The sequence below is a fragment of the Aythya marila genome (assembly GCF_965140915.1).
Source record: "Aythya marila genome assembly, chromosome: 8".
In the NCBI taxonomy this organism is placed as follows: domain Eukaryota; kingdom Metazoa; phylum Chordata; class Aves; order Anseriformes; family Anatidae; genus Aythya; species Aythya marila.
In genome coordinates, this window is record NC_139049.1 from 12,803,401 (window position 1) to 12,828,227 (window position 24,827).

Consider the following 24,827-nt stretch of genomic DNA (forward strand, 5'->3'; position numbering starts at 1 on the left):
AGCATCTCCACTTACTCCATATTATGAGCATGTTAAATACTAAAAATAAGAGGAGTTATTAGTTTTTGTGGGATAATTGCAGGGAGTTACAAGCATGAATTCTCCAGGGATGTCATTAGCTTGTTAATCACTTCACCTGTCAGATCTTATTGTTCTGTGCATACACACATGGATGAACTAATGAATAAGCAAGAGGAGGTGACAGAACAAGAAATCTGTTATACTCTTATGTTGTCATATAGTCTTGATTACATTCCAGGACTCCTGAGGTGAATTTATAGCTATAGTACTCTTTCCCTTGCGTTGCACTTAAATAACTGGTATTTTAAATCTATTTGCATTTCTAAGCTGCTCAATTAGAGACATGAGTTCTGACTGCAGTGATAAGCCAAGGATGCAGTTAATGTATGAGCAGCAGGCTAGGGATTACCATAAAAATTTCAGTATATACTAGCTGATTGTCCTTTCTTTCTTCTGTGGAGAGATCTTTCCAAAGAAAGAGGGGGCATCTCTTAACCCTAGGAGCTAACTGGCATTGTGTCGGGATGTAATAAATTCTGAATTAATCTAAATGTTTAGACAATTTTCTTTCTTGCCCTACCAGTCCTTCTCTTGTGATACCCTTCAATCAGACCATATTAGTAAGCATTCAAAGTCTTGCTCTCACAACCCAAACTGGAGGATTTATAGTGGGCAACTGGGTAGAAATTAAAAGTATGAAACACTTTTGGTCAGCCATGTATCTCCACCCTCCTGCTTGCAGGAATTCTGTGCGTTGATCCAACAAGGATGCTGTCTTCAAACTTCTGTTACCTCGTCCCCAATCAAGAAGAAATGGTTGCCATTTGGAGGAAGTATTGACCACAGAAATATTCCCTGCAGGCAAGTCTGCTATGGATGGCCTGCCTATATGCCTAAAAGGCTTGGATTCCACATTTGACCAATGAAAACAACATTCAGAGACTCATGCACTCTTCATGTCTTCATACCAAAAAACATTGCATCATTTTTCACTTATGCAAAGACTTCGTAACATCAAAGCTTTTAGCAAATGGAATTTGATGTCAAAATTTGCAGTTAATTTAAAAGGCTAAAATCTCTTTCAACTCTGAAGATTACTTCCTTGCTGTACTTGCCCTGTATGTTATAATAGGCTGTGTTAGAAGCAATAATGGAAGGAAAACCCTGAGACAGATGAGACGTCCAGCTGGCTTTCAGAGAAATTGATCTAATTCATTGTAGAGATGCAGTTGAGGTATTCAGTTTTATGGTAAGAAACTGTAAATCAGTTTCTTGGGGGTCTGAACTGAGGTTCAGCTGCTAATATACTGAAGTTTATACTCAAGTTTGTTAGAAGACAAGTTGATGGAAAGATAAGTAGAAAGAGATAACATTGGATGAAGTTTCTTTTTTGTCTTGATCTATTGTATGTAGGGTGGTGAAACTTCTGGATCAGAGCATTGAGGGTGTGTGTCTGAACATAATGTGACTTGTTTCTAAAAACATGAATCCTGAAATTCTATTTAAGCTGCTCGGTGGGAGTTGCATTAGTAATTTCACAATATTTCCATTGAAAATAAATTCTGCTATTCTTGTGCCTTTTCTAGAGTTTGAAACACGGTTGATCAAGGGTGTATGGCTCTTTCCCGCATGCATTTTTCGAGGCTGTTTCTTTCCAGGCCTTCTCCTTGATACCAGGAAATTCTGCTGAGCCCTGGTCTAGATGGTAGCATCCTGCATCCATCAGTGAATGAACAAAGTTAAGAAAAATGCCAGGTTTAGTGTGAACAACTCCGATGTAATGGCAGCTTTTCTTGTAAGTACTTAAATCTGGACAAGGAGACCCAATCAGGACTGCTTTTTGTCTGTGCTGTACAAACACAACAAATGAAGTCACTGCCTCGTGGGCCTTCAGTCCAGGAAAAACGGGAAGCACGAGGATGGGAAACAGCTCTGTGCCCAGCTACACTTGTTGGTAGATAGCTGACTGAAATCCTGTTCTGACCATATCCTGGCCTCTAGTGCTGTGTAAACCCAAGTTAGTATTCCCAACCTAGATTCTTGTATGCAAAGTCAGGAGTGTTTTGGTGGTGGTGAGAGCTGTATCTGTGCATAGCTGCACTGAGATGATGTCACTTCATGCACGTAGTCCAGGGCTGAGAGTTGTATTTAGGGAACTCTTGAGTCTGAAACTGTCTAGATATGTATACAAACCAGAGGGTTCTTGGGGACTGCTTGGTGGTCTGAAGGGCTTGGATCTAAAAGGTTATCTAATAAGAAAGCTACGAGAGCCTATGTTCCCTGCTATGGTAGCTCCTTTTTTTCTAACTGCTGAGTCTGTTTCTTTCCTTGGCCATTGCTTTCACTTTTTTTTTTTTTTTGCCTATTACTGCTAGGTTATTTAAGCAAGCAGGTTGCCAGTAGTCATGCTTTTATTCTTTAATTCTTCAGCAACCTTTGAAGAGTCTGTACTTGGAAGGGGGCTATATTCTGCCTGTACTGGAAGCATTTTTGACTGGTTGTTGTGGGGTGGGAGTCAAGTTGTGTACTCACACTGCAGAGCTGTGCAGCTCATTCACTGTGTGAGCTTGTCTGTCCTTGTAGCTCAGCTGAGACTAGCTCCGAGTTGTGCCTTTAGCTTGTTTTTTGTAACTGACATGCAGCTCCTTGACATCCTATTTTTCCAGGCCATTAGTTCATGACTTGCATGTTCTGAAACTTGTTTTCCAGAGGTTATAAGAACAACCTATTTTGAGATCATCCTTTTCCTTTTGTACACATGCATTTGTGTAATCTGGGACCAGAACATTATACACCTACTTCTTGTAGTTTATCTACTGTGATGTGGAAACAACTAGGTGTGTTATAACTGCTGAACTGAAGCCTTCTGCTTGTCCACGTTGTTCCTTTCAGTTCAGGGAAAGCATCTGTGTTGGGGGAGAGTTTATACTATGTGCTTCTATTTTAGCATTTATTTAAGCATTCATTCTAGGTGTTATGCTGACTTAATCTAGAGCCTGACAGGCATGATTCTGCTCGTCACCGGGACAGGACTCGGCTTGATTTATTATTATTATTATTATTTTTTTGGTGCCCAACAAGATTGAAAATCAAATTAAGGGCCTATAAGTCTGGATATACTACAAGGACTATAATTTATCTAGCTTTCCCTAAATGTTCCTCAATGGCTGGCAATTTATAAATCAGTCTCTTTATTCAGAGTTTAATTGGAATGAACATGAACAGATTTAAGGGCTTTGATAGATTAAAGCAAAACCATGAAACACTTAAGTTGACCTACCAGAAAAAAGGTCTCTGCATGGGCATTAGGAACCCGTTTGCTGATGGGGGTAAGAAGTCTCTTCCTACAGTAACCATGCAATGCACTTGCCTTATTTTTAGGCTTTACCTGTGAAGCTTGATAGGTTCAAGTTGCCCCAATGTAACTAGAAGGAAACTTTAGCCCCAGTAAATTACGTTCCAAATCTGGTTCTTTTGGTTCTCTGCAATATTTAATAAAAGCTGGCTGATAAAATGCCTCTGCTCTGGTGCCTATAAAAAGTTCTCCTGTTTATGTGGTGACAACCACCATCAGTTATTTTTCAGTATTCTCGTTTGGCTATGAGCGAGGGCATTGTAGAATAGCTGATTTCCTTGCTGTAATTTTGGAACTTCTCAGTGTGTTTTTGTAACTTCATTTTTAAATGAAGTTTATGAAAGTGGGGGACTAATGGTATTTGACTGCTAGAGCTGAGTACAGGCAGGACCCATGCTGTGTGAGTGTCACTTAGCTTTACCACTAATCTTGGAGCTATAGCACCACCTGCTATTCTTGCTGTAGGTTTTGCAAGTGAAAATGGAATTATCTGTTATGGTGTAGTGGTTTGTAAATTATCTGTGGCAGTCTAGGTTTAAACCATTAAACTTGTGCTGTCTGTGACTAAAATTAAGTATGAACTGAAAACTTCAGAGTAGAAAGATTAGGATACAGGTACAATCTCATGTTGTTCCACGGAAGAATCGGCCATAGAAACAGACATAGACCCAGCAGTCCTCTCCTGCCTTCAGGGACAGGCGTTCTTAATGTTGAAAAGGTAAATTAGAGTAGTGGGTTACACATAAGAATTAGCAATGCTGATCAACAGTGGGAATGTTATTGATAGGGTTTGTTTGCTTAAGAACAAAAGGCTGTCATTTTAAAATCAGGCCTAAGCACTTGAGGGAGTAAATCTTTGGAAGTATTTTGCCAAATGTTCTTGGGAATATGTCATACTAAGTGTACTATGTAATGCGATACTAATAATTTTGGGTTTGGACTATTTGATATTCCTTTGTAAATTCTGAAAGCAAAAAATTTGTCAAGCCTTCAAAAAATGCGTTGTGCTTAGTGTGCTTTCAGTGGACTTGCCAACTTGGTAATAGCTTCTGGTCAAATGCCACAGTGCTAGCTGTCTGCAGCTTTTTATTGCGAGTTGAGGCAAGTCAGCTGGGCTTCCAGTTCTCAATTTCTTCATTAGGGCTGTGTGTCTTGGTGAACCAGGCTTACACTGGAGCTGGGATTGGTCAGGGTAGGCCCGGACTTGGAGCTCCCACCTAGAGAAGTGAGTCTGCTAGAGTCTTGCAAGGCTGGGCATAGCATGTGCGGGTGTTTGGACAAGAGAGGTTTGCTGAAGTAGGGTGGGGATTCAAGCTGGTAAGCAGGGGATGCTCTTGCCTCGGAATAAATGGTAGTCCTCAAGTCCATGTCCTCTCAGTTATGAGAAACGAGCAAAGCTGGGATATTGACTGAAAAGTATTCCCCAAAACCAGTGTGACCCACAGAAGGGAAAGAGAATGACCGAGTGTGTAAGTTCCTGTCTGACCCTTTCAAAGACAGCCCTTGGTTAGGTTGACCACTGTCTGTGAAGTAACTGAGGTAAGTAGTTCACCTTGAAAGAAACACCATGATGGTTGGTGCCAGGAGCAAATCTCTCCCTGGTCATAACAGGTATTTTTTGCCAATCTGAAAATCTTGCCAGTAACATTAAATTATCAATTGGCAGGTTAGCTGCCAGTGAGAGAAACACCCTTAATAGTTTTAGTAAAGTATTTCATATTAAAGGATAAAATGGTTGCTGTCTTGTTCATGGTGTTTTTCCCAGATCATGTTCAGTGCTTGTAAACTAGTTGTAAATACCTTGCATGGAAGGTAAATATCTTGCATGGGGGACTACAGAAGCATTACTTGCATAATGTGGGTCTCTTTGTGATTAAAATCCAAGTACCTCATGCTCTTGTTTTTTTTTTTTTTACCGTTACATGATAGCAACTTTGTCTTGAATGTAGTTTGCATGCCTACTTGCGTTAATCTGTGCATATGAACTGCCTATTGACTTTTGAATAATGTAGTATGCTAATTAAAATGGTTAAGGTTTCTCCCTAAAGAGATCTTTCTTTATGGTGGTGGTGCAGTGCAGATTGATTTAGATTTCTCTCATTCTCTTATCCACAGCAATTGGAACAGATCCAGAAGGAGCTAAGTGTTCTGGAAGAAGATATTAAACGAGTAGAGGTGAGGTGCCCCAATGTTCCAGCTCTGGCAATTTTTCATTTCCATCAAGCTGTCTGCCTTGCTGTGGGGCTGCTGTGTTAAATTTATGGTGTTGGGTTCAGTAATGGGAAAACGAACAGATGATGTTCTTTCTTTAATTTGTTCATATAGTTGATGTGTGCAAGCTGCAGGTTGGTAAGAGGGCGCTTTATGGAAACTTATCTCTTATATAATAATATCTTTCAATTTCTTTGTATGGGTAGTAAGTATTTTAGAATAACCACCAGAAATCAACAGCTGGTTTATTGATTGTAACTGATTTTTGTTTGTTGCCCTATTCTGGCTGTTTGCACAGGGTATTTAAATTTTAAGTGTGCCACTGTTAGGATGGAGATGTACTGGGGTGCACGAGAGAGCTGTAACACAGAGGCAGGGTAGGAACAGAACCAGCTCCTGTCATGTCAAAGCAGAAAGAATCTGCTACTTCCTGATGTAATTCTTCTAATTTTGGTAGGGATCTCTTTAGACTTTAAGAATTATTCTTTAAGTATTTGTAAACCCATCAGCGTAATCTTTCTGTACTTATTTAGTTCTTCAGGTTTCTGTTTGGTCCTTCCCTGTAATCATTTTAGTGTTTTGATTGTGAAATAGGCAACTTTCACGAATGCATCAAATTTGGCCACCTCTCAAAAACAGAGTTCCCTTAGAGCTTCTTGGAAATCAATTTGCATGTCTGCTACTTCACTGCCAGCTTCCATGCACTGCCCAAAAGCCTATTAGATTTCTTCATTTACTTACAATTCATATAAATGCTGATGAATAATCAAAATATAAATAAAACTGACAACCGCCAGAACTTCCCTTCAGATGATAGCTGCACAAATTATAGCTTGGTAGGTAACAAGCTGGCTTTCCTGAATCTTCCCATTCTTGGGAAATAAATATAAATTTGCTTGTTAGACTGGTAAAATAGGCCTTCAGATTTAGGAGAAGCTATTCCCAAAGCTGTTGGATTCCTTGAAGAATATCTAGCTCCCTGCTTTTCTGCTCTTTAATCAAGTCCTTCAGTGGACGGCAGCTGGAATATGCATCCAGTGTGTGACAGTGACCTTACGGCTGACCTCTGAAGTCTGGGAAGTCTTTTGTCACAAATATCTTACTTTCTACCTAACAACTAATGGGCACCTAGTGGGAATTTAAAAAGCTCCAGTAATGTTGTCCTGGAACACCTTGCCCCCCTACCTAATGAGCTGCAGCATCCTTCATAGCTTTCATTTCTCAAATGGGTTAAAGATAGAATCTCCTACTGGGTGCACTGCAGTGATTTAGTCTTCAAGTGACAAAGCCAAGTTCATGTGCAAAGTTTCTGTTGTGCATCTGTCCCACAGAAGGTTGATATATCCTCTTTCAAGTCTAAGGCACGATGCCACCTTTGCTTTGCCTTCTTTTGGCCGTTCTTGCCCTGACCCACATCCAACATGACTTTATAGCTGTGAAGGCTATAGATAAAAGCTTGCATCTATGTCAGAAGTGTGGTTAGAGCTTGCTTGTTCTGCTATGTTTGAGAGGTACTGGGTTAGAGGCCATTGTTAACTGAATCATTTTTTTTCTTTTTGAGTATAAGCTTCATAACTGCTCTTTTGGGGCAGGGGGGGAATCACTGTGGAGTTTCATAAACACAATTGGAGCGAAACTGAAAGGAAAAGTATAACGACTTCTAGGTGGAAGCTGAAGAAATGCAGATACAGTTGGTTATTTGCTTGGAGGGCAAAAAAACACCTCTGTAAATACCATATATTGAAACGTTCATGTATTCATGTATTGTCAGCTTTGCTGTAATGTGGCTTTCTGTTTCAGGAAATGAGTGGCTTGTATTCCCCAGTCAGTGAGGACAGTACAGTGCCACAGTTCGAAGCTCCTTCACCTTCGCACAGGTATGGACCTTGCAACTCGGAATGTGGATTTGGGACTGTACATGTTGCACTATGCTTGTTAGTCTTTTCCATGCAATGCACAAAACACAAACAAAACTAGACTTTGAGTACCATACAGTATTTACCTGTTCTGTTTTTGATTGATACAAACTCTAGTAGAAGAAAGCAGTGAAAGCAAAGAAAGCAAACACCATCTGAGACTATAGTTGGATGAAAAACCACATCTCTTACCCAGATACTGTGGAAAGCTGATAATTTTAAATGTAGAATGGATTAGTTAACTTGAATTCTAGGCCTTTGCTATGGTATGAAATGTTACTATTAAATACATACTACCTTTCCTGAACACTATGCAGTTTTGTTTTGCATATGAAAAGTCTAAATTTTGTATGATACTGTTGTCCTATAGCTTTTCCACTCAGCATGAGTGTCTAAAGGTATAGGCTCACAGAATCAGATTTAAACAGAATCAAGAGTATGCATGTTTTAATGTCTGATTTGATTTAATGAAATATATTTCTAATAACATACTTTCAATATGGATTTTTGTCTGAAATATTGCATAGTCTGGTTTCTTGATGACAAAATTGCAGATGCTTCTTATGTCCAAGTTGCACGTGCCAGGGTTTGTAGTGTTCCACTTCTTCATAGCCCTATTTTTTGGCTGTAGGAAAGCTCAGATTTTACAGGGCCAAGTTATGTTATTAAATGATCATCTCTACTACTTCTCCCAAGTGTATTTTCCTAATAGTAGAGTTCTTTGTGGTTGACTTTGTTATAAAATTTTCTCAGTACCAGTACCTTTTCTACAACTAGGGGTTCTAAACCTGGTAGTACAGAAGTGAGAAAGAAACGATCAGATTTCCTCTCCTGGACACATTTCGGTATAGTGCTTTGTTATGGAGCGTAGCAGTAGCAGCTGGGGCTTTTACTGAGATGCTGTTTCTGGATATAGAGACAAGTATCTCTCATTTCTAGGAAATTCTAGTTGGCCCTGAGGGAAGGGATGGGAATACGGCCAAGATGGATGGGAGCAGTGTTTGTTACTCTGCTGTTTGCCCAATTTTTGGACGCAGGTGCATCTTCATGTGGGTTACTGCTGTTCTGCTAAGCAGCAGTTTTGTGAAGATGAGATTTTTGTCAGGTTCTACCAGTTCACCGGTTATTGGCTATTAAACAGTTTTGCTTGTGGTTTGTTTCAAGTTACTGCTACTTGAGGAAAACTTAGGCATGGGTTGGGCTGGACTTGTTACTTCTATGTTGAATGGCTTCAGGCCTAGAAACCTTTTTTCTAGGAAGATTGTATTTATGAGTAGATCTGTGTTACTTGGGGCAAGTTAACAAACAAGCTCCCAAAGAACTTTCTGTTGAAACCTATTGACACCTGAGAAAATATTTTAAGCCCAGGACTCTTTGTGAAAGAGTTCACAAATCTGCTGCGTGTGACCTATACTGGTTTCAGTCTACTGAGAGTTCTTACTATTTCTCCATGCCTGCTTATTTTGTGTGCTAGGGTCAGTTGTTTTCAGTTCTTCCTTTGGAAGATGCAAGATAATGTCTCGAATATTTCAGGGAGCTTCAGCTAAGGTCTGCTGGGAGATGGTGTGGATCAGATTATGGCAGGTGCAGAGACCATGAGTTTGTGTTTTTGCCAGGTCTTATTATGTTTGTCCAGTTCCATCTTGGCTGGGTCTTGAACCTTTGTAGGTTGTTTTCCCCTGTTACAAAACAATACCAAGAGTGTGGTAAAACGAAGTGTTTAGGGTTTTTCTGTAGTGTTTGGAGTTGCCTTCTCTCTCAGTGTAAGACCTGCTTTTCTATTTCTTACTGACACTGCTGCGTTAGAGGTAGTTCTGAGTGTGCAAAGAAAATAGTAGGTGAAGGTGGTGTTTGAACAGGTATCACTTTTTGCCTGGCTGTTGCAGCTTCTATCCCTGTCCTATTCAGAAGTTGTTTTTATGTATTTCAAGTAATTGAATTGGCTTAAATTACCCAACCTCTGATTCCGGAAACTTCTACCCCTTGAAATTCATTCTCTTTTCATCATTAAATAAAAGTTCTGGAGAGTATCTCATGAATTAACTGTTACTCCTTATTGGAAAGAATAGTGCAGAACAACTGATAGGAGCTTTAATCTGCTGGTTTTTCCAGTTCTATGTTAACTGATATATTTAATCTTCAAAGTGCATTTATTGATGCTGTGAATCAGTAAGAATGAAATACAAATGTTTCTGAGATAGCTTCACTTCCTTCATTTAACTTCAGTTAGAAGTTTAAGTATCTGCAAGTTTAATATTTTAACAGAATTAAAATAGTATGTATATTTAATAAAGAATATAACTTGTTAACATGCTTAATACACTGAAATTAAATAGTCATATAAATTTACTATTTTGTGTCATAAATAGCACAAGGCCAAGGATCCAAGCTGAGATCTAAAAAATAGTTTCTTTAGCCTTTGAATTTAAAGCTCAAGAATATAGTTCTCTGGAATTCCAAGTTTTATCTGGTCTCTGGTGACTTGTCCTTATTCATCTGCTTCCTCCGAATTACAAGCTTGCTCCATTAATTCTGTGTCTTTTCATCTTTAATAGCTTTGTTTCCTATCCCAAACAGATTGAAAATGTGAAACTACAGTGCCTCCCACCCATCTTCCTTTTTAAGTCCCTTAGCAAAAAAGCGAATGCTGTCGTGTTCAATACACTCTCTGCTTCAAGAAACAAACATTTTCCCCTTTATGCTTGTTCAGGGTATGATGAAATATTCAATTGGGTAATAGCATGGCACTTGTTTACAGGATTGCAGATTGCTGGGTTTGTATACTAATAGAGAACAAGATGGGAAGAATAGGGAAAAGAACAAATAGTTCTGGGTAGGGTTTTTCTGAACAGGCGTATGTGCTATTTTTGCTATCAGTAAATGGTGCAAACAAGAGATACAAGTAAGCAACTTCTGTGACTAGCTGTTCAGGTAGTACTAGCAATAACAAACGATCACTCTAATAGGCATTTCTCAGGAAAGATTCTGATCTAAAAATTAGTTGCCTGGTAACTCAGGGTCAGTTATCAAAATCCTGATCTCCTTCCCCTCCATTTGTTCTAATTACTCTTCACATGCATAAGACCATAACAAATGTGATTTATAGACCACAGGTTGCTGCGTTGCTGTTCTTCTTGTTCCAGATTTTAAAATGTGTCATTTTAGTGTAGCTGGATCTCTTAACTGAGCCTACTGCTGCAGCTTCTTAAGAAGAGTTTAGAGGAAACTTGCATTTTTCTGATTATTTGCTTCCTGTTTTTTAAAAGGAAAACATACAAGCTTATGCCAGCTAACTCTGCTACAGGCTCTGCACAGAAATGACTTTGAATTTGTATTCTGGTTAGGGAAATGACGTCTGCACTCTTGAAGGCTCTACATCACCAGACAACCTGCAGCAGAACGAGACTAGACGCTCTAAGTCTCTGTGTTTTGCTGTTAATTGCCACTATACCTGTCTCGGAGTGGAGTACTTTTTCATTGCTTTCCAGCCAAGTGTCTTACTCATGCTGTTCCTGGCAGGATCTGCTGTACGTGTTTCATTATTTCTTGTGGCCACATTCTAATTTAAAGTTCATTGTCCCTGACCGTGCTTGAAAAAGCTCTGCTGCTTTCTCCCTGCAATAGCTAGCAGCAGATAATGATTTTTATCCCTTAGATTTTCTTTGTTTGTAGCTTTTGTCTTGCTTGTAACAGAACTCCAATCAATCTCATCTCGCTAGTTAGCCACTAGCGATACTTTAAAATCATCTCTCATCATCTGTTTCTACTTCCTTCTACCTCCAGGGGAGCTTTAAAACATTCAGAGAAATATTTAAGCACTAGTACCACTATTTTATCCTTCTAGATTTGCAGGTACCCTGACTGGCATTTCAGCCAGACCACTTGTTTTATGACCAAGGATGTCAAGTGTACGCATCAGTTCTGGCAGCTATTACATAAACATCAAGAGGCACAACTGTCTTGTACAAAACCAGGACAAACGAATGTTCTGGCAGCTTTTTAAAGAAACCTTCAATTTTCCCAAGCAGTGCTTAAATCCAGGGTTACCGTATAAGTAAAACTGAGAATAATGAGCATAGCTTCTTTTCTGTCCAAGCCAAGTGACATAGCAGAAATGAGTTACAGAATAAAGATTTCCAGAAACAAGCCATGATGATATTTACAATGTGTTCTCTGTAACTATTAAAACGGTATTCTTTTATGTTAACCTGTATTTTAAATTTTTTAGTAAGTTTTAATCTGGCTCTGGTGTTGTATTCTGATGGCTAAATATTTTGCCCATGTGTATAAGAATACTGAACCACCTGTTTTCTGACTGTATCAGATGCTTTTGCATTCTTTGGAAGTTGAATTTCTGGAGTTAGCATATGTTTTTGAAAACAGCGATTTAAGGTATGCTGTGTCATAAATACTGATTATGCATGGTAGCGGTTTCCAGTAATAATCCTGGCTGTCGGTATTGGGTTTAATTCTATGTTTTGTTGCTGGTATCCTGTATTGATTCAGAAATGCCGTGAACACTTGTCTTCCTTAAGTTGGTTCCTCTATCTTCTTGTTCATGGTGCTGTTTCAAATGTCACAGCATTAAATTTCCCTTTTTTCAAAGGAAGCGAAATCCATTGGTGGCATGTTATTTTCAGAATGTCCTACCCTGCATATTTTGTACAGAAGATGACTTCGCATTCTAATTAAAAATTATTAGATTGCGCTACACTTAATTGTGTGTGACAGTAAACAAATTTCTTGTATATACAAAGATGATCAGCATTCTGTTGTAGACATCCTGTATTTAAAAAAAAAAAAAAAAAAAAAAAACACAACAAGAAAACCTACATCCCTCCCAGCCCCCCAAACAAAAAACAACCTTGTGCTCCCTGTCTGTAAAATGGATTTCAAAGGCAAGTGGTTCTACAGGATGTACGAGGATGGGAGAGAAAAATGGGTTGGAAATGATAAAGGATGATTGTACAGTGATTTAAGCAGACTATTTCTTTTGGTTTTGCAGTAGTATTATTGACTCCACGGAGTACAGCCAGCCTCCAGGCTTCAGTGGCAGTTCTCAGGTAAGGTAATACATGTGTCTGCACACGGGGGAAAGGAGTAGCAGATGTGGAGGTTGGGGAGAGATTAAGAAAAACATAACACAATTCAGGGTGCCAGTGAACTGGCCTCTTGCTTTAACTGGTTATGAGGGCAAACTGCAGGGGATTGTCCCCCTCTGCTCTGCCCTGGTGATGCCCCACCTGCAGTGCTATGTCCAGGTCTGGGGTCCCCAGCACCAGAAGGATGTGGGGCTGTTAGAGTGGGTCCAGAGGAGGGCACAAAGATACTCAAGGGGCTGGAGCACCTCTCCTACAAAGAGAGGCTGAGAGATCTGGGGCTGCTCATCCTATAGGAGAAGGCTACAGGGAGACCTTATTGCAACCTTTCAGTCCTTTAAGGGGTCTTATATTAAAAAAAAAAAAAAAAAAAGGGGGGGGGGGCGGGAAGGAGAGCAACTCTTTAGTCCATCAGATAACGACAAGGGGGAATGGTTTATAACCTAAAAGTATGGAGACTTAAATTTGAGGTTAGGAGGAAATTCTTCACTCAGAGGGAGGTGAGGCACTGGCACAGGTTGCCCTGAGAGGCTGTGGATGCCCCATCCCTGGAGGTGTTCAAGTCCAGGTTAGATGAGGCCCTGGGCAACCTGATCTAGTGGGTGGTGTCCCTGCCTATGGCAGGGGGTGGGGTTCGAACTGGGTGATCCTTGAGGTCCCTTCCAACCCGAGACATTCTATGATTTTAGCCTCAGAAATGACTGTTCATGATAATGAATGTTCATAGTAATGCAGACAAAGAAAATTAATCTAGTGTATTTAGATTGTGACTTAATTCCCAAAGCTGACTCTACCAAGGCAGAGGGGACATGTTTTGCTCTCCATCTCTTCAAGTCAGCAGTATTTTGGAAGGGATGTAAATTCCTCACCTTTTGCATTGACCTAAATAGTTTGGGATCAAATCTGACTTCTAATACAGGAACAGTTGTTCTCCAAACATACAGTTGTCTTGTAGTCTGTCATTGTTAGGGCCTTACAAACTGTACTAAGACTTCATATTGCAAAGGGCAAGAAGTTGAGCACATAATGAAGCAGTTTGGCAGGCAGCCTCTAAACTCGGTTCGACCTGCGTGGCCTAGCTCCAAACCCATGGCAGTGCTGTCAGTTGGGGGCAGATCAGCTGAGCTGTGAAGATCACACTGGTATCCAGCTCACTGCTTCAAAAGGGGTTTGGTTATAGAGAAGTTCTTATTTAGGCTGGTTGCTGGTTACATGCAAACTCATGTGTCTGGTGCTCTCTTGGTGGGCACACAAGTATTAAGCAACTAGCAAATTAACAGGTGCAAGTGCTGCTGGATCCTGTCTGACAGTAACTGATAGACCTGAATCTGGGGCTTTTTGCAGCTGTGTAACTAATTGGTCATGAGAAACTTTCCTATGTTAGCCTGTGGAAGGAAGTTTGTAGTTCCTGATACTGTGGTCTGTGAGGTTCTTGCTTGAATGAAGGATTGCAGCTCCACCATGCTCTAAAGGGCATGTAAATTCTCGGTGGGGGTTTTATGTTCGGGACTGATATGTTATAGTGTGTGTTTGTTCTCCGCTGGCACTACTTGCCTCGGTGCTTTAATTTTTCCTTTGAAGTGGAAAGAAATGGCATAGCTGTACTGCACAGAACAAACAACCTAGATTTTCTAGTCATTCCTGTGACAGTCTTATTTGTGAGAGTAATTTTTTGTCCTCAAATGCGATTTTTTGTCCTTGACAGTGCAAAGACTGTATTCTCCAGTGCAAATTTGCTAATCAAACTTTAATGTATGTTTGGATCGGGAGTTGAGAGAGAACTCTTAAGCCTTTCATTCAAAGGTAGTCTCATTTCAACAAGAGTTTACAGCGAAAAGTTATTTACAGTAAAAACAGTTCTAAGAATGTGAATTCAATTGTGTACTTTAAACTGTCAGTCACACCAGAAATCTTAGATTCAGTACAGCTGCAGTACACAGCCATGCTGGAATGGACAGCATATCGTGCTTTCCTGATATGATGACTCTTGGCATTGCTTGCAAATGTGTTCTTAAAGAAGAATTTATATATCACTGAGCTACAGGACAATTTTAAATAAACAGTGGACAAGTTGCATAGGTCCTGGGGAATCCTGCAGGTAGTATTTAGTTGCAGTACCTCTCGTTTTTGCTGGCAATCAGGAGCTTGTATACAGCTGTGAAGCTCTTTCTGTTTAAGAGGACTCCTTGGGGTGCCTACTGGAGTTCAGGCAGAAGAATAACTCTTGATAAGAGTAATCTTAACTAATGTTCTCAGCTGGAACAACCATAACAGGTTTCTTAGTTTCCATAACACAGTGAGCAGTTTTCTCTTATTTCCCATTATTTCTTCACTCCTGTTTCCTGGCATTGCTTAACAAGTAGCTGTGAAGCAGACTTGTTTGCTTAGAAGCTCATCACATGGTTTGGTTTTTAAAAAAAAAAAAAAAAAAAAGTTGCTTAAAATCCTTAGCTGCTGAGCATCATGTCAAGATGGCTTAATGCAGATGGGTTCCCAGGACAGCTGGATCACTGGAGACCTGCTCCAGGGGGATTTTCCTCTGGAGACCAAGCAGCTGTGTGAAATGGCAGGCAAGCTGCTTCAAAACACGGGGGCTACCTCGGTGTGTACCAGACCCATCTAGCAGATTTAGGCTTGGGTTATATCACTCATCACGTTGCAGGCAGTTTGTCTTAACAAGACTGAAGTGCTTGCTGCTCAGCACTTGGAGTTGTTTTGAGCCCTTCGTGCTTCTGGTGTGCCGAGAGAGGCTGGAGCCCTCGCAGGCTGGTGCTCCAAATTAAGAGAGATGCCATAAGAGTGTTCCATTAAAGCTCTCTTAAAGCTGTTGAAGCTTTAGAAAATTGCAGTTAAAAGGTGTTGAGGTAGAAGTACTTCCCAGCGTTGGAGCTGTGTTTTGAGATTGGAGCTGCTTGCAAGAAGAAGCTGTTGAGCAGAGGCACAGTCAGTGTGTGGTTGTGAGTCATGATGCCAGCACATAGCTGGGGGCCTCGCACAGGAGCTGACATTTGGAGATCTTGTGGCTTGGGGTTTGCTTTCCTCCTTATAAGTTAAGATAGTTAAGATACTGTTCATACAGCTGTAAGAACTTCAGACTAGGTTATAAACTTAGTTAATCCTTGGTAGCTTTCTGGATGGTTGTAATGCATGCAGCCTGTTCTCCTGCATGGATTGAGGGGGAGTTAAGTCCTTCCTGGTGTGTGCTGGATGGGTTTTGTTAGTGCTGGTGAGTGGCACTACAGCCCCTGTGCACGTTCGGGGTGCTCACTAGGAAGCCTTCGTTATGGAGCTTGATGGTTCTTGGATCTTCTAGCATTTCCTCATTAGCTCTGAGCAAGTGTGATGTGTGAGACTTTAACTAAAAGCAAGGTGCTCTTCATGCCTCTCCTGTAATAGAGGAATTTGTTCCTTTCACTAGCGATTACAGCAAGTACTTGGTTTTCTGGTTCTTCTTGGGGGAGAGGTGGTGGATGCAGTTTCAGTCCCTTGCTTCTGTCTCTCACTACTGCTGCTTACATAGATTGGGAAATGACTTTTATATTTCCAAGGACTTCTTTTCAACTAACCTTTGAACTTGATGGTGTCTTAGTGTATCTCTGCTTCATTTGCTTATTTTATAGTTACTGAGTTACTTTAAAAGAAATAATTTAGTAACTACCTCCTTAAAATAAACAACCCCTCTTTTCAAGCAGTTTTTCAGAGCTCTAGCAAGAATGCCCAAGTCCATGTGGTGTGAGAACTGGAAACTCCAGGGGTTGCTGCTATTCTGTGTATGAAGCTGAATTTGCAAAGATTCAGAAAACAAGTACTGTCAAAAAGCAGCTGCTTGTATGCACCCTGTAACTTGACAATATGAGACTCTAAGCATAACTGTTGATAGTAATAAGAGATTTATTGTCACTGTAAACTTTTTAACTAGCCAGATATAATCTATAAACTGTTTGCAATTTATTAAAATCTACTGAAATAGAACCCAGGCCTGGCTTTACTTTTCTGAAGAAGGTTCTCTCCTCCATTCAGACCAAAAAGCAGCCCTGGTATAACAGCACGCTAGCCTCACGACGGAAGCGGCTCACGGCTCACTTTGAGGACCTAGAGCAGTGCTATTTTTCCACAAGGATGACACGTGTCTCAGGTGAGTTCTTGCTCAGTGTTCAGCTCCTGACATTAGTTAACTTCTACAGTCCTAGTCTGCAGAAAAGAGAGAGCAGCCTTTACCTTTCCCCTGCCTGGGAATTTTGCTCTGCATATTTGTGTATAACTCAAATAATCCCACCTAGGTTTTTGACTGATCTTTGAGGTTTTTAAGCTTATAAAACGATTCCATCATTTAGGAGGGAGTTGTATATTGTGCTGTAATGCTGTACTGTGAAAGGGCATAATGTGTAACAAACAACTTCACCGATGCTTGTCCTGAAGATGTGAATGCTTGAAAGCAGTGCCTGGGTAGCCTTTCTACTAGGTGTGGTATAAACGCAGCAGTTAAAACGCAGCAGTAAAAACAAGTTGATAAATGCTTACATATTTAACAGGCAATATGACACTTGCATGTTGTCTAGATCATGAGTCTTGGTTAAAAAATGGCTTGAAGCATACAAGCTGAGTGTGCAGGCATGTCATTATCCCATGGGGCACACCTTAGATTTAATACTTGTTTTGTAGAATTAAAAGCTGTTTTCACAGTTGCCTAGATTGCCTCATTCATAATTGAGTAACAGTGTGACAGCAGCTAGAGTAATTGTTACATAGAGGATGGATGGTTCTTAATTACATAAGAAGATTCTCCTCAGAAATGAATGGGTCAAATGAATGCCTCTTGAGGGAGAGGAGGGTTGTTCTCTGGCTCCCCTGGGGAAGAAGCAAGCTTTGGGGGGAAGTTCTGTATGATGAGCTGTGGCACGCAAGAGATCTGCCACACCAGGCTCTGAGCCTCAGCTTATACAAAGAAGGGCAGAGCGCAAGAATGAGTGGGGAGCCACCAGGGATGAGAGAAACCTCAAAGGCTTAAGAGGGAACCAGGCAGAGGTTGCTGCGGCAGAATATCTTCCCTCATAGCCTTGGAAGGCAAGGATCAACCTCCAGAGGACGTATCAGCAAGCAAGCCAGGGCAGAAATTCCTGCTGTTCTCCTCTGTGGATTTAGTTTGAGTTTTATCCACTTCAAAATCATCAAGGTCTTATTTCTTTTTTCATTTTTTTTTAAAAATAGCCTTTATTTTTAAAGGCTACCAGACATTTTAGGGGAGCTCATACTTGGGTGAAAGACCTGGGCATATCTATTTCAGGGTGGTGCCTGGCTCAGGTCTTGTGCACAGCAGCATAACTTTAACAGAGTGTGACACACTGGGAGAGTGCTTCAGGAGCTGGAAGATTGGAGAAGCTGCTTGTGTATGACCAGCCTGTCTGCACTGAAGTGCTAGCAATGCTTTGCAGACTACAGCACTTCACAGATCACACTGAGATGCTTTCATACAGTGTTATCTGGGTGATGCATAACTGTGTTCATGTTAAAATAATACCTTTATTAACAGAGGATAACAAATGGGACTTTTCCCGGCATTCCCTTGTGGAAGGCATCCTTCTTCATAATTGGAACTATAAATATGAATGTGATGAAACTGTTTTATTTGTGTGTCAGCTGCACCAAGAGTGGAGGATTTGCAAGTGTGAGTTTTTCCCTAAATAAGGGATAACCTGTAATACTTAATTAGGTTTTCTTCTATTCGGAGTCATTCCTGCTTTTTGACACATTTTAAATAGGATTTAATGTGGCTATATGCTTTTTGCAAGATACATGTTTTTGCAGGAGATGCCTGAGAGCCTTCTACTAAGGAGTGGAGAAGTAATATAACTGTAATTATGAAATGGCCTTGCACTTTGACAGGGAAAATGTTTTGAGAAATAACACTTGGTTTTCCAGGCATAGATACAGAATAAATTATAGGAGGACTGTGTGCTTGATCTCAAAATATGGGAAATGGAAGAGTAGCAGCTATTTGTGCCTATTAAAGTGTCAAAGGAGGAGGAAGGAGTCTTTGAAAAATACTGACTGATGTTTACATACTTCTCAAGCTGTTTCCTGTAGCGGTCAGGTGCAGATGATTTAATTTAGAGCAGTACTTTGTTCATTTTGCCTATTTTGATCCATCTGACATGGGTAATGTACCCACAGCCAGGACCCTTAAACATGCTAATTACTGGCCTCCCCTGTTCCTTTATACAATCAAACATTAAACAGTGTGTGAGGGAGACTTCAAAATGCCTTATGACTGTGGAGCAGTATAATTATTTCTGATGGCAGGGAATTACCAAGGTGCAGAAAGTGATTATTCTGTTTTCCCACCAGAAATCATAGTTGAATTTTACCATTGAAACCTTGTTTTTCTTTTCACCCCACTATTTCCAAAGACTTCTAGGGAGTTGAGCTTTGTCACTTCCTTATGCTATTGATAAGGAACTGATAAGGATAACTAGAGCATGAATTCATGACTTCAGAGGCACAAGTGAGGAGTGTGCACGCTGCTGCTGCTGCAGTAGTCTAACAGAAGGCGAGGTGTGCAGTGCTGTGACTTGCATGCTGGCCTGCCTGTAAACTGAGGTGCTGTGTGTTAGTGATCACTGCTCTCAGCTTGGTCTCTTACACTATCGTGCAAAAAGACAACAGAAATGTAGCGTTAGAGGAAGAAAGGGGGAACTGCTGCAAATTCTGGGGATAGTTGCAAAGCCTGAGGGCTCTGTCTGGTGTTTGACTGCAGATGCATGATCACTTTCAGGAAAGCTGGCTTGTCCACAGGGCATTGCTGTAAGCTAGGAATTTTTCCTTATTTAGGAAATTCCAAATTTTAAAACGGTTTAAACAAAATTCCATTCGTACTGAGGAAAGTTAGGACTTGAGGTTGCAGGGAATAATTTTTAGTTATCTATACTGCAATTTAGTTTTAACTTTTGTAGCAAACTTCCATTTTCCACAGAATGTTTATCATCATTATTCAAGCTGGCTCAATTTCACCTTGTCTGCTGAAGGTCATAATTCCACAAAGCTTACAGCTCAGGGAGTCTTCTGGTTTCATGCTTGTCTCCCTTCTCCAGCCATGAAACAGCTCTCCCCTAGCTCTGTTGCTTTTGGAGTAACAAGAGAAATATTTTCTGCTAGAAGTATTTGGAATGTAATTGACACCAAATGTAGGCATATTGTAACTGAAGTACAATTCAGGGGAAAAGGAATATATTTTCACTTCCATTGAATGCTAGACATATTCTTTACGCTGCATGTTGATGTGCTTAAGGATTTTCTGTTAATAATCTTCATGGCCTACGGGCTTTGAATTTGACTAAAATAAGTGAGCTCATCTACCAGGAAAGCTGTATTTGTGATCACTAGGCGGATTCTCAATGCAGTAGGTTCACTGGAAAGACTTAATTTACACTCTGAAAATCCTGCTGCCTTCAGGGAATGCTAGAGGTGGGAAATAAAACCTGTTTTTGACCAAGAATCCTTCCCAAATAACAGGCAGATGTGGTGTCACATGAAGATATGCATTTTGATGATTGTTTGCTGCTGTGTTTATTCACCTTATTATTCTTCATCCTCCCCAACTCTGGTACCCCTCCCTAGATGACAGCAGAACCACAAGCCAGCTGGATGAGTTTCAGGAGTGTCTATCCAAGTTCACACGCTACAATTCTGTCCGCCCCCTGGCAACGCTGTCCTATGCTAGTGACCTCTACAATGGCTCCAGCATAGTCTCCAGGTAAGAAATACTGTGCCTCTAACAGCGCGTTTCATGGCAATACAGGCAGCTGAGGCCAAATTAATGACTTGTATTAAACAAGTTATGGTCTGTACACATACAACGCTTGACTGTGGCTTCCTGAAATAGTTTGGCAGATGTATGGTTATCATTGATCTGTGAAGGCACTTGAGTACCACAGTACTATTTTCTTCCAGTTTGTATTCAAGACCAAGTGCGGAACCTTTGAGATGCTCATGAGCATCTGCAGCCTTTCTGGGAAGACATGAAGCCTGTTGTGGGCTCGGTGCTCTTCATGTTAGTATGGTTGCATTATAAGTGATACAAGTCTAGGATTTTAAGAAACACCTTTTTTTTTTTTTTTTTTTTTTGGAATTGGTAATGATGAATCCGTGCTGGTGTTAAATGGTGTTGGTGGAGCCAGTCATAATGGCAGGTAGTAAATAGCTGAGTTGTTTATAGCTGTGATTGCTTGACCTCTGCTAAGTGTTGAAAGCTGTTTACCGTGCTCAAACTAGTGAGGGGGTGGTTGTGGTGAAGCCAACTCAATAACTCTGCTCTTGCCAACGATATCTCTGCACCCTCTGCCACGTGGGATGGTCACATCCTGTGCACCACTGAAGTTCATCTGAGCCTGCAGTGGACCTGTTGAGACACCGAAGTTGGTGAAATGTTTAACAGGGTTAGTTTCTTCTAGTTTAATACCATGAACCAGCTCTCAAGCCTGAGAGAACACATGGGATGGGGAGAGGCTGGGACCTGCCAGCAGCCCTTACCTTCAGCTGGTTTCAGCAGCTGTGGAAGCATACCCTGAGGGATTTAATTAGTCTGTGGTAGCCTGTTTAGAGCTGTTGGTAGTGTCAGAAAAGATGATGCAATATATTAATTAGTATTTTTTTTCTATATGGCACGTATTCAGGACCCATTAGCTCTTCCCAGGCACATTTTACAAAATGAAATGCATTTGTTCACAGCAACCTTCTGATGAGGAGTGGTTGTATCATCCCTATTTTATAGGTAGGGAGCATGGGATCCGGAGTGGCCATACCTGAGGTCTTGAAAGAAACATTACAATAATATGATGAATCGAGCTTGGGCTTTCAGAGTCTAGATCTAATACCTTCCACTAGAGCAATTCAGACAGTGACAAAACAGCTTGAATATTTCTTGAAATACTACAAGAAATACGCATTACATGAAAAAATTGAAGCATGTGTAGCATAAAATATATATATTTTTAAAGCAGCATTGATCCCTTAACTACTGCAATATGTAGCAGGAATGTGTAATGTCCGACTTGTTCACAGAGGTCAGAACACAATAATCACTGATCTGACGTATATTTAACCTGCACTGATTGGGTTCATGCTAGCTGCAATGAAATGCAGATGGGAATCTCACTGCAACATAGACAAACTTCCTTAGCTACCAACTTGAGCATGGATTGGATTTTGCTCCTTTGCCCTTTTCTCTCCTTGACATTCTGCAAGAACAGCATTTTTGTGGTATTTGGTTAGAAAATGTTGGAAGGGCAGTAAATCTCACTCTGGTTTTGAAGGTATTATAATTCTTGGGTGAAATATAGGTTTGAAAAGTATGTGTTTTATTGTTGTTAAAAATGAAGATACTTCAGGGCCTCCCTCCAAGCCAGCGCTAGAATCGGTAGTTATTTAATGTTCAGTGCATTTAACTCCAAAAAGCTTGGATTCCAACTTAATGTTCCTCCCTTGCTTGTACTTCTTATTAGAAGCATTCAATAAATTTTTAGTTGTTTTTAGTATGTGGGCTGAGTAAGAGTTCACATTAGAGTGTGTCCTTAAGAGCTTCGGTAAAGAAATGCTGCCGAATGTTCTGCTGCTGTAACTCTAGTTAGCTTCTGGCTAGCCAAACAGTTCCTTTAAAGTTTGAATTTGTTAATCAAGAATTTGTATATAATATGTGCTGTCCAACACATTCTGCTGTTCACTATTGTTCTTCATCCTAATTAGTAGGCTCAAGTTCAAAGAGAGCCTCTGAAAGTAATAAGTGAGGTGTGTGAGTCTTGGTGAGGGCAGCTTAGGATAATAAAAACTCACGGGTAACCACGGATGGGGTGAATTAATTACCAGGGTGCTTTAAAAAGATTTCTCACTGAGTGAAATGCTGTGAAAAGTTTTATTGTTTAGAGGACCAGATAAACACATACATACACTGATTCCTAAATGTGCTCCTGGGCATTCTGTAGGAACCTTAAAATAAATGACAAAAAGGTGAGTCTTACTGGTTAGCTGTTGCTGTTGACAAAAATCTGTCCATACATAGCAAATAAGGTTTACAAATAAGGGATCATCAATAAAAAAAAAAAAAAAAAAATCCAGCAAAAACACAAAAACAACCAAAACCCAATCACCTGTATTTTAAAGGGGATGTTTTAACTATATTTAGTAATCTAAGTGGGATTTATCTGAAGTTAAACTTCCTTGTATGTAATGTAGCTTTTTTAAATATATCAAATAAAGGGATATTATAAACTGACAGAATACAGGGGTGCTTGGTTTGCATTGCTTTAACGTGCACCGGGCTCTGAAAACTCCACTTGGCTTGAAGCTTAAGATATATTAACTCTGTGTGCGAAGGAAGTTGATGGAAACATGTTCCTTATCTGCAAAACCTAGTTTATTTATAAGGGAAATAAAACTGGATTTATGGGAAAGGAATGAAAAGTGTAATTAAAGACTGTTTATAAGCAGGCTGAAAAAGCCCCCCAGCTGAGCATTAGGAGTACTCTCCTGAGCCACTTGCTACAAGCATATTTATGAATGCCTGGACTACTGGAGGACTAATAAAAGATGATCAACAACCCCCTGCATGTTGTGTTACCTGGAAACATCCTGGTGAAGTACGAGGAAAGATGCTGTTGCCTTTCAGGCTGATGAGGAGCCAGTGCTCCAGTGCTGGCGCTCCCCAGGCAGCATCCACACGGTGGCAGCCGGTGGTTGCAGTGCAGGGGGTGGGCAGCAGCCGGTCCCTAAGCTGCATCTTCCATCAGGGATTTGCTATTTTATTGAATAAGGTGCGTGCTGCAAGATGGGAAGCCGGGCCAGGCGTTCTTGCTTTGCTTAGAAGCAGGGCACATGCATGAGAATTGTAACCCTCCTCTTTAACCCGTACTTGCTTCAGGAAAGACCAACAGAGGATGAGCAGTGGAAATAAATGGGAAGATTTGCAGTGGCTAGTTGTTTGGTTTTGCTTTTGTTAACATCAGGGTGACTTTGAGCATGCTTTGCAGTATGAATGTGTGTATAGCTCAATATGCTAAATGTCTCTTCTACGCCCAGTTTTCCAAGCACAAAGTGTTTACATGGCTTTCCTGAGCATGTGAAGTTTTGCTAGAATTGGGCCAAGGAATAAATTTTGCATTTATTATGCCCCCAGACAGAGCAGTCGTGAGAGCTTAACTTCTCTTTTCTCCACTTACTGAGGCAGTAAATAGTAGAAGGCTTTCTTTTAAAGATGAGACCGTAAACTGCAGCGTTAGCATTACAATGATTTATGTAGAAAATTGCTTTAGCGCTGTCAGAGGCCTTCAGAGAATAATGTGGCAGTCTTTCATATTTCAAAAAAAAAATGAACAGAAAAATAGCAGGAAGGCTACAGCAAGATGTCTGTCTGAAATCTGGTTATCAGCAAGCTGGCTGTGCCTGCTGGAGTCCCCGTGTCTGGTGGAAACGGGGGTGCTTCTGTCCCAGAAGCCCTGAAGATTCTGGGGCAAATGGTATGTAGGTTTTCATAATTGCTTATACTTCAAATGCTTCTGGGCTAGTTTACCACTTCTCCAGAAGGTCTTAAAATGACATCCAAAGGGCTTTGTATACAAAGCTCTTTGGATACAGTCAAAGTACAGCCAAAGCTATATTTGCCTAGAGGCTTATTTATTTACCTCATTAAAGCAAAAATAAAATATTTGGCTGCTGAAATCTCACTCATCAAGATATGGCTTTTACCTTTGGGGTCTGCTGTTTTTTTTGATTTATTGTTTTATTACTTATTCTGTTGCCTCTAAGCAGTGTAGTGGATCTGAAGAGACCTTCCTGAGCATTCAAACAGTACAATTAAGCCACAGTTTCAAGGTTGTACTTTTTGTTTGTGTTGACCCTTTCAGTAACATGACCTGAAGTCCTTTCTTCAAAGGTGACATTAAAAGAAAAAAACCATTAGGAGGACATTTTCCGTCTATTCACTGAACCACTCTATTCTTTCATTCCCCTTTTTACTTCAGCTTACTTGCTCGTCCATATAAATTCTGAGATCTGTACTTAATAAGGTGCCTTTTAGTTCTGTATCTACCATAACAAGTCTCTTTTGCTTTTTTTTTTTTTTTAATGCACTGTGCTGGCTGGGATTAGATGAGCGCTTTTATTAAGTTTGTGACCAGTGATGCCTCTATCTCGGTGGTAAAGATGAATGAAAGAAACGCGCAAGTGGGTTTATCCTTC

General features: G+C 40.4%; 1 protein-coding gene across 3 annotated transcripts in view; it reads left to right on the forward strand.

The window, feature by feature from the left end:
* Positions 1-24,827, forward strand: part of COP1 (COP1 E3 ubiquitin ligase) — a 125,197-nt gene that overhangs the window by 17,597 nt on the left and 82,773 nt on the right. For all 3 annotated transcript variants that reach the window (XM_082766614.1, XM_082766612.1, XM_082766613.1), the window contains exons 7-11: positions 5,492-5,551; positions 7,388-7,464; positions 12,509-12,566; positions 16,623-16,737; positions 20,217-20,352. In XM_082766614.1, the coding sequence (XP_082622740.1) occupies positions 5,492-5,551; positions 7,388-7,464; positions 12,509-12,566; positions 16,623-16,737; positions 20,217-20,352 (446 nt within the window). The remainder of the gene's footprint in view (positions 1-5,491; positions 5,552-7,387; positions 7,465-12,508; positions 12,567-16,622; positions 16,738-20,216; positions 20,353-24,827) is intronic.